Source organism: Coenobita brevimanus, chromosome 100 (genome assembly GCF_032717465.1).
Source record: "Coenobita brevimanus isolate Jiangsu-jjx chromosome 100, ASM3271746v2, whole genome shotgun sequence".
Lineage (NCBI taxonomy): Eukaryota > Metazoa > Arthropoda > Malacostraca > Decapoda > Coenobitidae > Coenobita > Coenobita brevimanus.
The window spans coordinates 29,976,689-29,992,259 of record NC_137053.1 but is presented as its reverse complement, the minus strand read 5'-3'; the positions used below and the strand labels follow the sequence as shown (position 1 = coordinate 29,992,259).

At 44.4% G+C, this 15,571-nt stretch overlaps 1 protein-coding gene across 1 annotated transcript in view; it reads right to left on the bottom strand.

Moving 5' to 3' along the window:
- LOC145414694 (periodic tryptophan protein 2 homolog) overlaps positions 1-7,132 on the bottom strand; it is a 632,863-nt gene extending 625,731 nt beyond the window's left edge. The window contains exon 1 of the mRNA XM_080284215.1: positions 7,006-7,132. Within this exon, the coding sequence (XP_080140341.1) occupies positions 7,006-7,023 (18 nt within the window). The 5' untranslated portion in view covers positions 7,024-7,132. The remainder of the gene's footprint in view (positions 1-7,005) is intronic.
- Between the last annotated feature and the right edge of the window lie 8,439 nt (positions 7,133-15,571).

Here is a 15,571-nt window from a genome sequence, read left to right as displayed (position 1 = left end):
GGGCCTGTGCCTACACTTCCATTCATATCACCCATTACAATCACTTTATAGCTCCTGGGTATTTCTCCCACTGCTTCATCCAGCTAATCCCAAAACCTGTCTTTCTCTCTCTCAATCCTGTCACCACATGGTGATTTTAACCAAATAGATTTGCAAATAAAAATGATGTTTGAGGCCCCCCAATTCATATCAGCCCAAAACTTCTAACCTAACCTACTCTAATCAACCTGTGTAAGACCCACATAGCTAAACAGTAAATCTGGAAGACCTGAGCTTTTATGGTAAAGTATGAATAAATACGGTACATGTATAAATTCTGTTCATTGGAGCTCTCCTGCAGCTTCACTTTTTGGCCAATTTTCGGTAGGGTAGTTCACATCAATCAATCCAGGAAACTGACACAACAAAATTGCAGACCACGTTAATCTGAGTCTATTCCACAATAATTTTCAAAAATGTATATTTAACGTGAAAATCCTATATATATATATTTGAGGCCCCTAATAACACAGTGTACCAAGCAAGTAAAACTGAGTTAAGTATACCACTATGTAGCCAAACCCTCTTTGATTTGGAAAGCAACCACGAGGTACAGAAAGCAACTGGCATTAGGGTCCAAATTCCCCTTCTGTAACATGGTCTCACTGCCCGCTTCACCTCACTGCGTCGACAAGCCTTCATGCTGGTCATAGGGTGTGCCAAATGCCTCCCAGCAACATGTTGTCTGGTGTTACCAGATACTGGCATTTCTTTATGCTCACAGTCATGCATTTTCTTTTTTTTTTTTTTAGCATTATTACTTATTGTACCATTATTCTAACATAATGGAATATTTTAGCATAAAATTGCAGGATTTTATGGGTAAGTTAGCCATAATGTACAGAAAATGGGAAAGGCAGAGAGCTCAGCAAGACATTGGCAACTGTGTTCTGGTAATCTGTCGCGATGTGACGCAGTATTTTGTTTACAAGCCGGCCTAGAACACTCCCTGGATTATCTGGCTATTTTCAGAGCTGTTTTAGTGTTTTTTCTCATTGTCTCAAGAACATGAGTGACTCTAGTAGTGAGCAAAAAGCTGCTGGTCCTTCTCATAACAGAAAAAGAGCTTACCATTATTCCAAAATGGCTAAAATGAAATATTTCTTTTTTTATAATGGTTTTTAATTTCTGAAAATAGTATTACATACATCTGTTTTGCTTTTCTAAACATTTCCCACTGAAATCTTTGGTTGGTTTGGTTGTTAAAAATGCTTACTGAGAGTACGTTTTGTCTCTCAATAACTACACTGGAGAAAAACGCAGCTATTGGTGTACCTTTCAGATTGCTACTAATTTCTCTTCCACCAAGATTAGCATGACACAAAAGTACGAACTTCAAGCTAAAATATAGAAAAAAAGGCACTAAAAAATATTCATTACACTCAATCCTCGTAAACCACGTGTTATAAACCACGGATTCGTAATCAGCGGCAAAGTGGCTGTCAGACTGCCAGCACCCTTAAACCGGTTATCATGAAAATCGCGGATCTAGGCACCGAAGTAGGCCTTTTCCGAGGAGAATCGTAAACCGTGGCATTCAATTTGATAACCGCGACCCAACAACCAATCATCTCCCGTCCCTGGTGGCAAGTGTGCATACTAATGCCGCCATGTTGTTGCTGTTCTGCCCGCCAACCCGCACAGTACAGAGCATCACCGTGTGGTACGAGAGCTACCTGCCATTTTTTGTGCACTTTCCCCCCACCTCCTACCTTCCATGGACCCTCCCGAACCCCCGAAGAAGAGCTCTACGCCCTGTGGCATCAAGAAGCAGCCACCGTTGTCGTACAGTCAACGTTTGGAGCTCATTTGTCGTGTTGAGAAGGGAGAGAAGTTTGCAAGCCTGGCGAAAGAATATGGGAGGAACAAGTCGACCATAAGGACGATCTACAAAACCAGAGAGAAACCAAAACAAAACCAGGCAGACTTTGAGGGCTTCCTGAGGGAGGCTGAGGAGCTGGAGAAGGGAGAACAGCATGAGGGAGCACCCCCACCTCATGCTGAGAGGTTCTAAGTTCTTCCCAACACCACTCCACTTCATTCACTTAAGCAATATCGTCATAGGATTAAGGTGAGATCCCTTAACCTTGCTTATTTCTATTAAATACATGCAATGAATATTCCTAAATTTGTATGCGTGTGTTTGATGGTGCCTAGATAGGTGTAGGTAGGGTGCTTTGTGGGGTGGTTGGCCAAAGTCCAGACCCTAATTAATTTTTCACATGAGTTATTATTTATAAAAGGCGGAATTTGTAATCTGCGGCAGTGGTCCAGACCCAAATTGCCGCAGTTTACGAGGATTGAATGTAGTTCCAAAATTATGGCTTTTGAAAGTTACACAACTTTAACTGCGTTCTTCTCCGTTTTCAACATGTGGCATTCGGTACACTATGTTATTAGGGGCCTCATTTACAGTACCCTCATGTCCAACACGGAGAGCAAAAAATTAGTATGATTTAATTACTGTAACACGGGTGCATTAGCATAACACGGGTGGAGCTCCGAAAAGTGGGCAAAATCCGCAGAGTTCGCCTCTAACACCATCACCCCCAGTACAACACAGTCATACTGGACGTTCCCGTGACGCTGACAGCCAATCAAAACTTCCGATCAAGTAGCCTCCCCCGCCCACTATTGTGACATGATCGTGATGTCGCCCAATTAAAAATGCTTCTGCTCTCACGTGGTTTAAATTTCTCCCACCACAGTGCCACTCAGTTGGACGGTGCATTTTTCTTGCTGCATTTTCTGCCCTTGCTACTGCATTTTACCCTGCTCATGATGCCTAGCAAGCCTTCTGAGAACCCCAAGAAGCAGCGGCACCTCCCTCAGGCCACCAAGCTAGAAATCATCGAGAGGAAGAAGAAAGGGGAGAGGAATGTGGACATCACCAAGGTCTACGATGTGAATGAAGCCAGCGGCAGGATTATAATAAAAAACCAAGACAAGATCCTGGCAGCAGTGAAGGCTTACAGAGGAGGGCCACTTGACTCCAGGTGCAGGCCTACTGATCCAGCAATCATCATAATGAAGCGGTACCTCAGTATGTACACACAGAGGAAGGAGGCAGAGGGTGTTCCTGTAGATTCTTTGAACATCAGGGAGATGGCGAAGAAGTTCTACAGTGTAGCTGCGAGGTGGACTGGGTCACAGCCTGACTCATTCCATGCCTCTACAGGGTGATTTGCTTTGTTTCTGAAGAGGAAAGAGAAACGGCAGGCCAAGTTGCGCTTCAGCAGACCACATCGCTGCCTCAGAATTCCCAGCTCTACTGAAGGACATAATAGAGAAGGAAGGGTACACAGCACATCAAGTGTACAAAATGGCCGAGACGGAACTACAATGGAAGAAGTTGCCTAATAACATTTATATCACGAAAACCAGCTGACAAGGACGAGGCAGGAAGGTCAGTAAGTTCCAGGTATCTCTACTCCTGACCGTCAATGCCTCCGAGTCTCATAAACTGAGACCGTTTTTGATAAGCAAGGTACTTTCACAACCGCTCTATGGCAGATCTGGATGTTATCTGGTATAGAAATGACTTGGGTTGGATGACTGCCGTATCCTGCATGGAATGGTTTACGAAACACTTCATCCTCGATGCAAAACGCAAGATGAGAGCTCCGAAACTTCCCGAGAAAATCCTCCTGCTTGACGATAACGCCCGTGGACATCCTCAGAACTTGGCCAACGTACACCCAGCAGTGAAGGTGGTGTTTTTACCAGCCAACGCCACATCACTTATGCAGCCTCTTGACCAGGAGATCATATGTAACTTCATGATGTTTTACAACCAGAGACTAAGCCGACATCTTCAGAGAGCAATAGAAACTTTTTCAGAGGTGAAGCAGATGGAGGCAGAATTGGGTGGAAGCCCCGACAGTTCACCAGCATCATCTCGCTCGTCCTCTCCTGATCGTGACTCACTTGTACCAGGAACAAGCACTGCCACACCACCGCCAGCATCACCACCTCAGGAATCTCCCCACCCTGACATGACATCAACTACTCCAAGTAACCCTGCTGCTATGACTGTTGTACGGTTTTGGAAAAAGTACGGTACAACATGAAAAATTGTGCTGACAATATTGTGGCCGCCTGGGATAGTGTTAACGTCGCAAAAATCAACCATGCCTGGCGCAAGCTAACTCCATACTGCACCACTTCTCATCAACAAGATTCACTTCAGTGCCCTGAGAACAGCAGGCAGGCAACCTTGGCAGAATTTCAGAGGGTCCCCGGCTGTGAGATGGTTGCAGAGGAGGACTTAACAGACCTTGTGCAACGCCGAGAGAAGACCACCCTGGATGAAGCTGTTCGACGAGTTGCTGCAATTGATGAGGCGCAGGTAGAGGAGGAGGCTGCTGCAGACCCCAACTCCCTCCCTGAAGATGCAGAATGTTATCGAGATCCTTCATGCTGTTGAAATTCTTAAGGAGGCCATGAACAGGGAGCCTAATGAAGTCCAACGCCAGGAAATGATACATACCATGGAAGACGGTGTGCATTACTATGCTGATCTGTACAGGAGGCACATTAACAACAGGACTCAGACACTCATCACTAGCTTCTTCCAGCAAAAGGAGGAAGAGAGAAGAGTGCTAGGACAGGCAGAAGCAGGACCTTCCATGGATGTGGACAAGGAAAGTGATTCTGAGTGTGATTTCGAAGGATTTATGAGGGAGGTTGAGGAGGAGCAGCAGCCATTACCCGCTAGTGACGCCAGCAGCCATCCATCGGGGACCCAGTAGGACTACCTACAGCCTCGGATACCACCTTCCATTCCCAGCAACCGCACCAACACTATCCTAAAAGGCTGGTTATCATTCATATTACAGTATCATTTATTATAATTACAGTAGTACCAATATATGTATAGGTATATGGTAGGTATTTAGGGTGACTTTTCCTAGGGCTGCTGACATAATTCATTTTTCCTCATAAGCTCTGTTGTTTGTCCAACACAGGATCTGTGCATGACAATAGTACCGTGTCAGACACGAGGGTACTGTATTTACCGTGGATCTCACCTCAATTTCTAACATACATGGCGCTCTTTCCTCCTGCCATGGGCCTCTCCCAAGCATGACATCACGTGAATACTGTACTGTGCATGCCTGGACCTCACCGCCAATTAGATTAAAATCAGCAAAAAGGCAGGCCAATCAAATCACTGACACTGCACATCTTCAAATTTCAAATATCACATACATCATTCAGTTGCACGATGGCTTCCTCTTGCAGCGGATGTACCCTTTCGGGATACGAGGCCATCGCTCGGTTTTTTAAGAATAACAAAGAAACTATGAACCTCCTATGCAATCACCATGTTCTGCCTGCTTCCTCAAGGCCGTTGGGGATATCGAATCCTCTGACAACATTTAAGGTTAGGTTAGGTTACTTTAGGTTAGAAATGCGATTAGCCTATCTGGTTGTTTTAGTGTGATTTGAGTGATTTTTTTTCCCTTCATTTCTTGTCAGAATTCACTTGTTTTGGTGATAACCTTAGGTAGGCTTACCTCCAAAAACAGTGCTTCTCAACAAAAATTAAGATCAAATTAATTCAAATCACACTAAAATTAACCATTTTTTTTTTTTTTTTTCAAAATCAAGTGATGTGAAAAAACAAAAATGGACCCACTTTTAAATTTTTTATTTAGTGCCATAACTTTCGTCACATCTTGGTGCAAAACCCACACTGTCATTACTTTGGTAAATTTTTACACGTTACCCTCATCCGATTTTCGACTTTTCGTTAACATTTTCTAGTAGAACTGGTCATTCTAAGAATCTTTTCTTCTATGACATTTCTCTCGCAAATTGATAATAAACGAGTTACTTCCACCAATCACAATCACAGACGAGCGCGCGCTCTGTCCGCTCACCCGCTCACATTTGAAAGTTTGTCCCGGAAGACCAAACTTTACACGTACTCCTCATTTTTACACGTTGCCCTCATCCAATTTTTTCATCCAACCTGAGTGTTTCCTGTTGTTTTTGGTGTGATTCGATCGATTTTGACCTTCGTTTCTATCGCAAGTCGCTAGTTTTTGTTGAACGCCACTAGTGACTTCTAGTGGAAAGGACCGGTCCAAATCAACAAGAATCACACCAAAAACAACCGAAAACACTCAGGTTGGATGTTTGTTATCACTTGAAATGTAATTTTTTGCGGTTCTTCCCCCTCCCCCAGGAATACTGGGGGACCTGTGGGAAACCGGGGTGTTGGGTGGGGGAAAAACGCAAAAGCGAGTGATTTCCTACTGGAACTGTTATTAAAATCAAATGAAAAACACTAAAATCCTTCGGAAGAAAATAATTTTAAGCTTCTTAGGGAATTAGTGTTTCCTAACTGGGGGGCTTTGCCCCCCAGACCCCCAACCCTGGCCGTGCTTCCTAACTGGGGGGCCATGACATTAACCAAACCTAACCGAGTGTAAATAAGAAATAATGCATTAAAGAAAAGTCGAAAATCACTAACAAAAACAATTGAAAATGTTAAAGATAAGCCGAAAATCGCATGAGGAGTACGTGTAAAGTTTAGTCTTCGGGGACAAACTTTCAAATGTGAGCGGGTGAGCGGACAGAGCGCGCGCTCGTCTGTGATTGTAACTCGTTTATTATCAATTTGCGAGAGAAATGTCATAGAAGAAAAGATTCTTAGAATGACCAGTTCTACTAGAAAATGTTAACGAAAAGTCGAAAATCGGATGAGGGTAATGTGTAAAGTTTGACCATTACTTTTTCCCCCCAGTGCTGAAGTGCTTTCAGTGCTACGAATCACTCTCAACGATGTTATAGTTTATAAAGAAATGATACAATCGTTAGTTAAATAAAAATCAATGGCAACTCTCCCACATTTTCTGCTTGAGATGAAGTACCGAGATTTACTAAACATTATCCAGACTATTTTCCTAAATTTCCACAAAATATCATCGCAACTACAAAACGTATACAGATACTTACCTTATAGGAAAATTTCATGGTGGATCAAGTTGTCGAAACCCCTTTCCTCAACGAAGGATATATTCACTCACTTAAAACAATCAGATAATTCACTTTTCAAGCAAGAGGGTGCCGCACAGGTGTTTACAGACAAGGCGTACCACTCTGCCATGAATTTCCTCCTCAGGCTCCAACCCAGGAAGGAATCATGCGGACGCCTAAGTGTAACATGTGCGTGATTGCCTCCGTTGGTACTACTAAAAGCCACCCGGGAGGGACGGGAACAGGACCATTTAGATATATCGAAGGTTTTTATTTTATTTTATTTGAAATAGTCATTGTTGTGAAAGGTATACATAGTACTTATATAAGAAAAGAAGGTGGTGGGTCTTGCCACACACCTTCTTCAGCCAGTACAGTTACATATATTTAATAGTGGTTATACTATTTTATGGGTGTAGCCATACCACTGAGCTCTACAGTATGGATCATCGCTGAGAGCGTATGATTTTGGCCGCCATATTGGAACACCAGCACTCAAATTCAAATACTTTATTTCCACTTAGCAGTGTGTTATGCTAGTTCTTTAAGTGGCGGCTTCCCGTCCCTAGGACGCCTATAGTGTAGCTGGGTTCCCTTTCTAGACCGGAGCTTAGACATAGGGCATAAAAACACAGGGTGTCAACTTTACACTTGTATTGACAAATTCTCTACTGTGGAACAGTTCATACAACTGATCAAAATGAATACATAGGCTGGAAAGTAGGTTTGGAGTATCACGCAGGATACTAGATAGACAGGAGTCTTAATTCAGGTCTGGGCAATACACAACATTTACAGTCTCTGCACAAACGGCTCTTTTCCACAAAGGAGGCAAAACACAGGTTTTATGAATTCAGGGGAATTTGTTTTGGCACTGACTGGTTGGTTTTTACGATTGTAATGCTAGGTGTTTTAAGGGTCGGCTTCCCGTCCCTCTAACTCCTAGTGTGTAGCTGGGCTTAACCGGAGCTTAGACAAATAGGAGAGAGGCAGGACACAAGAACCCAAGGCAATTACCTTACACGTGTATTACTAAGTTGTACAGTGGAACGGGTAGATGTCACGGATACAGATACACTGGACAATTACAACTCTTATGTCTCCATATGGGTTATCAGTATCCCGCAGGATACTGCTCGGGTCAAGACGAATAGCACTTGGGGCAGAGGTTTATGTATTATTAGTTAGTTTTATATATTCGTGGAGTAGATGGTACTGTTTCACCGTTGGTAAGTAATTACTTTAGCACTGGGGTCTGTGTACGGTTTTAGTATTAGTAGGTGTTATCAGATGGTAGCGTATTCACTATAATAGACCCGTATCTCACTGCGTGGCCGTTCACGGTTACATTGTCACTTTTCCTCACTTCACCACTTCGATATTATCACTGGTGCTTTTCTTACTGACTTCCGTTAGGTGGTTAGTTCGCTGCTCTGCCTTTATGTCACTGAGTCACGGACACTGTGCAGTCACTGTCACTCCCTTCTGATCTGGGCGTCGTGGCGGTCAGGGACAAGGTCGGCGGAGGTGTCAGCCTCACTAATAACGGGGCTGGGTTTCGCCGGGGCCTCTGCGTCCAGAGGCCACAGGATCACGCGCAGGGGCGTCCTCTCTCGTCCGGGGCTGCGGATGGCGAAGAGCCCCGTGCTTTCAGGGCTGGGGGCAGGAGTACGACCCTCAGGGCTGGGGCCGAACAACTGCCTGAACGTCTCGCTTAGGCACCTGACGGAGGACGAAGATTTCCGGCGTTGGGGTGTGGGGAGATCCCGCCTGGGGGTCCTGGGGGCGGTCTGGGGTTCCAGAGGGCTGTAATTCACCGGGTCGGTCAAGATCACGTGATGGTTTTTGTGATCATCGGCATTTTACCCTCCCGGAAGAGAGCTGAGAGCTCATATAGTCCGATCTAAGGGCAAAGCCATGACCTTCACACACGCACACACCCATCCTCTTGCTCAAGGAGGACAGTGACCACCCGCTTTGTCAGTGAAACTTTTTCGCATCCCGAGCAAGGCGCGAACCCCCGACTTAGCAGATGCTAGGCGAGAGCGTTACCACTGCACCAGCGAGCGGTCCCCTGTCCTTGGCGGCGCCGTCAGGAAGGGGCTGCGGCACTGGCCTAAGTCGGGGTCCATCAGGTGAGTCTTCTCCAGATCTGGTTGCAGGGAGAAGAGGCCGGGGGAAGTCACGGGGCCTCTCCAGTACTCCTCCAGGCTGGGGACTCCCTCTGAGTTGTGGGTTGGGGAACAAGAGTCAGCTCCTAACGGAGGAGCGGCTACAAGCTGTCTCCTGCCATAGGGCCCGGCTACTGGCCGTGGCCTGGGGAAGGGAGCAGCTACCAGCAGACCCAAGGGCACCTTCGGAGCGGCTACAGGCCGTCTCCTGACGAAGGTGGGAGCGGCTGCAGGCAGTCTCCTGATTTCCCTCAGAGCTGCTGCAGGCCGTCTCCTTCAGGATGGTTGAGCTTCTACAGGCCGTCTCGGGAAGGGCACCTTCAGAGCGGCTACAGGCCGTCTCGGGAAGGGCACATTCAGAGCGGCTACAGGCTGTTTCCTGATGAAGGTGGGAGTGACTGCTGACCATCTCCTGATTCCCCTCAGAGCGGCTACAGGCCGTCTCCTTCAGGAGGGTTGAGCGGCTACAGGCCGTCTTGGGGAGGGCACCTTCAGAGCGGCTACAGGCTGTCTCCTGACGAAGGCAGGAGGGGCTGCAGGCTGTCTCCTGATTTCCCTCAGAGCGGCTACAGGCCGTCTCCTTCTGGAGGGTTGAGCTTCTACAGACTGTCTCAAGAGCGGCTACAGGCCATCTCCTGACAAAGGCAGGAGCGGCCACAGGCCGTTTCCTTATTTCCCTTGGAGCAGCTAAAGGCTGTCTCGGGTGTTGGCAGGAGCTGAAGAAACAGCTCCATCCCAATTTTGGTTGGGAAGGCTCACCCAGAAGGTAGTCTTGTATTGCTGCTATGGTGGCGGCAGGCGAGCTCCAGGTCATAGGGGCACACAGCCCGGACGGACACGTGGACTTATGCCGTTGGAGCCCTGAGTCCCAGCGTGCTGTCGCTGTTCCTCTATGGGCTCCTTGTGGGGATGTCAGGTCGCCCTTTGTGGCACTACACTGCATTTTAATGATAGTACTGAGAGTTATGTCACTGTTTTCCGTTTCTGGACTTACACAGGATGGCTGGACACTGACACTGAGTTATAGTAGTAATACTGAGTGTTCGCCTGTCATCTGTTATACTACAACACTACTGTAGATGTGTGTGTGTGTGTGTATGTTCTTACCTTACCTAATTGTTCTTACCTAATTGTATCTTTACAGGAATGAGTCAAGCTCGTACTGCCCCGTGTCTTAAACCATATTTATCGTACATATCCTTAAATTTGTGAATTGTTTTGGCACACACTATTTCATTCGGTAGTGCATTCCATTGATCAATTGCTCTGTTTGGGAAACTGAATTTCCTTACGTCTTTATCACCTCTCTTCTTATGCAGTTTTTTGCAGTGTCCTCTTGCTGATGCTTCTCCATATGTTAAGTAATCATTTATGTCTATTTTCTCCTTTCCTGATATGCACTTATATAGCATTATCATGTCACCTCTTTTCCTTCTCTCCTGTAGTGTTGGTAGATTCAGTTTATTTAGTCTTTCTACGTAGCTTAGGTCCCTTAAGCTTGGTATCCATCTTGTAGCGGCCCTTTGAACTTTTTCAATCTTGTCTATGTGCTTTTTGAGATGAGGACTCCAGACTACTGATGCATATTCCAGGGTTGGTCTAATGAATGATGTTATTATCCTTCTTAGCATGTCTTCATTTATGTATGTAAATGCTATTCTCATATTTGCAAGCAGTGTATACATGTTCCGTACTTTCTCGCTGATGTGGTCAGCCGGAGATAGTCTGTTATTGATAATCACACCTAGGTCTTTCTCTCTTTCTGATGTATATAGGGTTTTGTTTCCTAACTTATAATCCCAAGGAAAGGAAAAGATGTTTGTGTGTGTGTGTATTTACCTATTTGTAGTATACAGGAATTGAACAATGCTCGTGTTGTCCTGTCTCCATATCCACATTTATCAAGTCTACCTTTACACACATGAATGTTTTTCTCATGCACCACCTCTTTGTCTAAGTCGTTCCAAATATTTAAGTATTTACCTAATATACCTAATTGTGATATACACGGAATGTACTATGCTCGTGGGTTTCCTTCGCTGTTTCTCAGTAAGTCGAATTTAGTTTTAAACTCGTTTAAGTTTTTAGACTGGACGATCTCTTTGTCCAGGCTATTCCATGAGTCTATACTTCTGTAAGGAAAGCTATATTTCTTGATATCCTTCAAGCAGCTTGACTTTTTCAATTTCATTCCGTGTCCTCTTGTTGCTCTCTTATCGCATACAAACAGATCTTCTTTGTCAATTTTATCTACTCCCACCATGGTCCTGAACACTGTAATCATGTCTCCCCTCTTTCTCCTTTCCTCTAAGGAAGGCAAATCCAGTTTTTCCAGCCTCTCTCTGTATGACAGGTCTGTCAGACTGGGGACCATCTTGGTTGCTGTTCTTTGTATTCTCTCAATCTTGTTTATATCTTTCTTTTTGTGTGGGGACCACACTACCGCTGCATATTCTAACCTGGGGCGGATCATGGCCACTATCAATTTTTTCATCGTCTCCTCATCCATATATTGAAATGCTACTCTTATGTTAGTCAAGAATTTATAAGTCTCTCCAACTATCTTGTTAATGTGCTTTTCTGGTGACAAACTATCTTGGACCAGCACTCCCAAATCTTTCTCTTCTCTCCTTTTTGTGATTAATTCATTACCCAACAAATAATTCAGTGATGGCCTCCTGGTACTTTTACCCATTTCCAATATTTTACATTTCTTTACATTAAATTTCATTTCCCACGTCCGGCTCCAATTGTGTATCCTATCCAAATCCTCCTGCAGTATTTTACAATCCTCTTCAACCTCTACCTTCCTCAAGATCTTTACATCATCAGCAATTTGACTTGCATAACTGTTCACTCCATCTACCATATCATTTACGTAAATCAGGAACATTACTGGCGCCAACACTGAGCCTTGAGGGACTCCACTTGTTACTTCCCTCCATCCATGTGTGTGTGTGTGTGTGCGTGTGTATTTTGGGAATCCAAAACTACACATTCAAATCGCACCAAAATTGGCACAGAAATCGCAAAAAATTCGCTGATGTGAAAAAACTTGGTCCCATCATGATTGAAAAACTTTTACTATATTTAATGAGCGATCACATTTTGACCAAAAAAAAATGCCACTTCTGGTGCCCGGCATAGGATCTCTGTAGACTTTTTTACCCATAGGTACAACTAAAGTATTTCGGATTTGCGTTCGGACAACTTGGGTTCCATTCCCGAAGCGGCAAATAACACGATCAATTTGTTAGCTGCAAAAAATCCAAGTGACAAAGTTACACTAGAACAGCACATAAACTCGGAAGCCCTCCACAGGAGCAAGTGCGAGGGGCCCAAAGGGCCCACGAGCACTTGTCTAATATACTATAGCACTAGCCGTGTGTGTGTGGGTGTGTGTGTGTGTGTGTGTGTGTGTGTGTGTGTGTATTTTGGGCAGCCGAAACTACACATTCAAATCACACCAAAATTGGCACAAAAATCACAAAAAAATCGCTGATGCGAAAAAACTTGGTCGCATCATGATTGAAAAACTTTTACTATTCTTATTGAGCGATCACATTTTGACCAAAAATTGCTGCTCCCGAAGTCCGGCATAGGATCTCCGAAGAAATTTTTGCCCAGAAGTAGAATTAAAACTGTAGCAGTAGCTGTGTGTCCATGTGTGTGGTTTGGACTTGCGTTCGGATAACTTGGGTTCCATTCCCGAAGCTGCAAATAATCCAAATGACAACATTACACTAGAACAGCACAAACGAGAGAGCCCTCCACAGGAGCAAGTGCAAGGGGCCCAAAGGGCCCACAAGCACTAGTATACAATATAGTTATGTATGGTATCTGGTGTTTTCCTTATTTCACTGAATCACAGTTTTCGATAATATCACAGTATTGGCTTCTCGTTGTCAGTCTGTAAGAGCCATATATCACTGTCACTATTGGGGAATGTCACTGATCGGAAGAGGGGGAAGGGGGCGGCCTGGGGACTCACAGTCATCTGCCTGGGGTAGGAGGAGTCCCATCAGGATTTCCTTCATCTCACGGCCATGGGACCACTCTCAGGAGTGTCATCTCTTATCGAGGGTTTAGGCTGGGGGTGGTGAAATGCCCCTCACTGTCGAGGCTGGGGACTGGGGTCTGGCCCTTGGGACTTGGGCCAAATAAGTCTTGGAAGCACCCCCAGGGGCCTGGTGGAGGAAGGTCGTTGCCTTCGTTGGGGAGAGATGAGGTCATCCCGGGGTCCTGGGGGCACCCTCAGAGGCCCATAGACTGAAGTCTCCTTCTCATGGCTATGCTGTCAGGTTGGGTCTGTGGCGTCATTCCTGGCTGGAGTCCGTTAGGTATAGGTCCTCCTCGGGGGCTGACTGGATGGAGAAGAGTCCTGGGGATAACATTAGGCCTCTCCACCAGTCCTTGGGGCAAAAGTCCTCCTCCTGGAGGTTGCCTCAGTCTGGGAGAACAGTGGGGAGGCCTGCGCTCCTGCTGGTAAGCAGGGCCACAGTGTAGAGACTCAAACAGTGTGCTCATGCGCAGCTTACTCCGCCCCTAAAATATGGCTCCTCCCACTTTTCTTCGTGTCTACGTCACTTGGAAACTGAAATGATTCTCTCTCTCTTAATCTCTCACGGTCTCAGGTGACATTCCGCCTCCCCCCACTGTCTGATAATCTCGTTTGACCTTCACCCCCCTCCCTCTCTCTCTCTCTCTCTCTTTCCTCTCTCTCTCTCTCTCTCTCTTTCCTCTCTCTCTCTCTCTCTCTCTTTCCTCTCTCTCTCTCTCTCTCTCTCTCTCTCTCTCTCTCTCTCTCTCTCATAATCAGCACAACATCATTATCATCACCAAATAGCTACCTATCTAAACTCTTAATAAAGTTCACTTGTGGTAATGTTTTCTCATGAGCAAACAAAACTGAAATAAAAGTTTAACATGATGTAATTATCATAATTTTGCAATGCAGACCAGCACCATACATCAGTAATATCTTACATCCAACAACTTTGGTTATCTTTATGTTGCAATGCAAACCAGCACCATACATCAGTAATATCTTACATCCAACAACTTTGGTTATCTTTATGTTGCAATGCAAACCAGCACCATACATCAGTAATATCTTACATCCAACAACTTTGGTTATCTTTATGTTGCAATGCAAACCAACACCATACATCAGTAATATCTTACATCCAAAAACTTTGGTTATCTTTATGTTGCAATGCAAACCAGCACCATACATCAGTAATATCTTACATCCAACAACTTTGGTTATCTTTATGTTGCAATGCAAACCAACACCATACATCAGTAATATCTTACATCCAAAAACTTTGGTTATCTTTATGTTGCAATGCAAACCAGCACCATACATCAGTAATATCTTACATCCAACAACTTTGGTTATCTTTATGTTGCAATGCAAACCAACACCATACATCAGTAATATCTTACATCCAAAAACTTTGGTTATCTTTATGTTGCAATGCAGACCAGCACCATACATCAGTAATGTCTTTTACCCTACAACTTTTGTTAATTTTTTGTATTTATTTCTCACCTTCTCAATGACAGAACGTCTGTTTAATACCTTAATACGGAAATGTAACCTACAGTGCATATAAAATTTAATTACCTCCTTTGGCACCTCTGGTATAACATATGATGTTATGTGAGTCATTTCCTTAAGTCCTGGACCACTTTCTATGAGTTCATTACCATGAAATTTTCTAAACATTTCCTCGGCAACTTTGAACTTCTCAATAAAATGTGGTGCCATGCGCCTTAAGCCTCCATTCCTTGACATGACTGATATCCAGTCACTAGGTGGCTCATCAGTGCTGGCAAGGTCAGGATATTTGTCCTTGAATTTGTACACAACGTATCCAAGTACATAATTAAAGGCATCAACTTCATTATCTGGAATATTAAATTCCTCGCTACAGTCTTCTTTACCATCACATGTTAATATATTGTTACAAAGGTTAGCACTAATACAAGTATCAGATGAAATCTGAGCTGGAGGACGATTTTCCTTGATAGGAGAACTACAGGTTTTAAATTCAGACAAACTTTCTGTCATGCACTTATCTTCATCTATTAGGAATGTATTTGGTTTCAGTGATAACAGAGTTTGTCTGTGACCCAAGATATACCTTTTTAGTCTATGCTTGAAGGTTACTGGGCAAGGATGGTCATTTGCACTACCCATTTGACGAATTATGCCAAACAAGTTTTCTAGGACATCTTGATTTAGTCTTCTTGTCAGAAGGTAACTGAAGCCATATCTGTCTTTTAGATCATTATACAGTGATATTAATGACTTTGATGATAATATAACTCCCGTCTGAAATGGGAACTTTTTTCCTGTAACAGATATC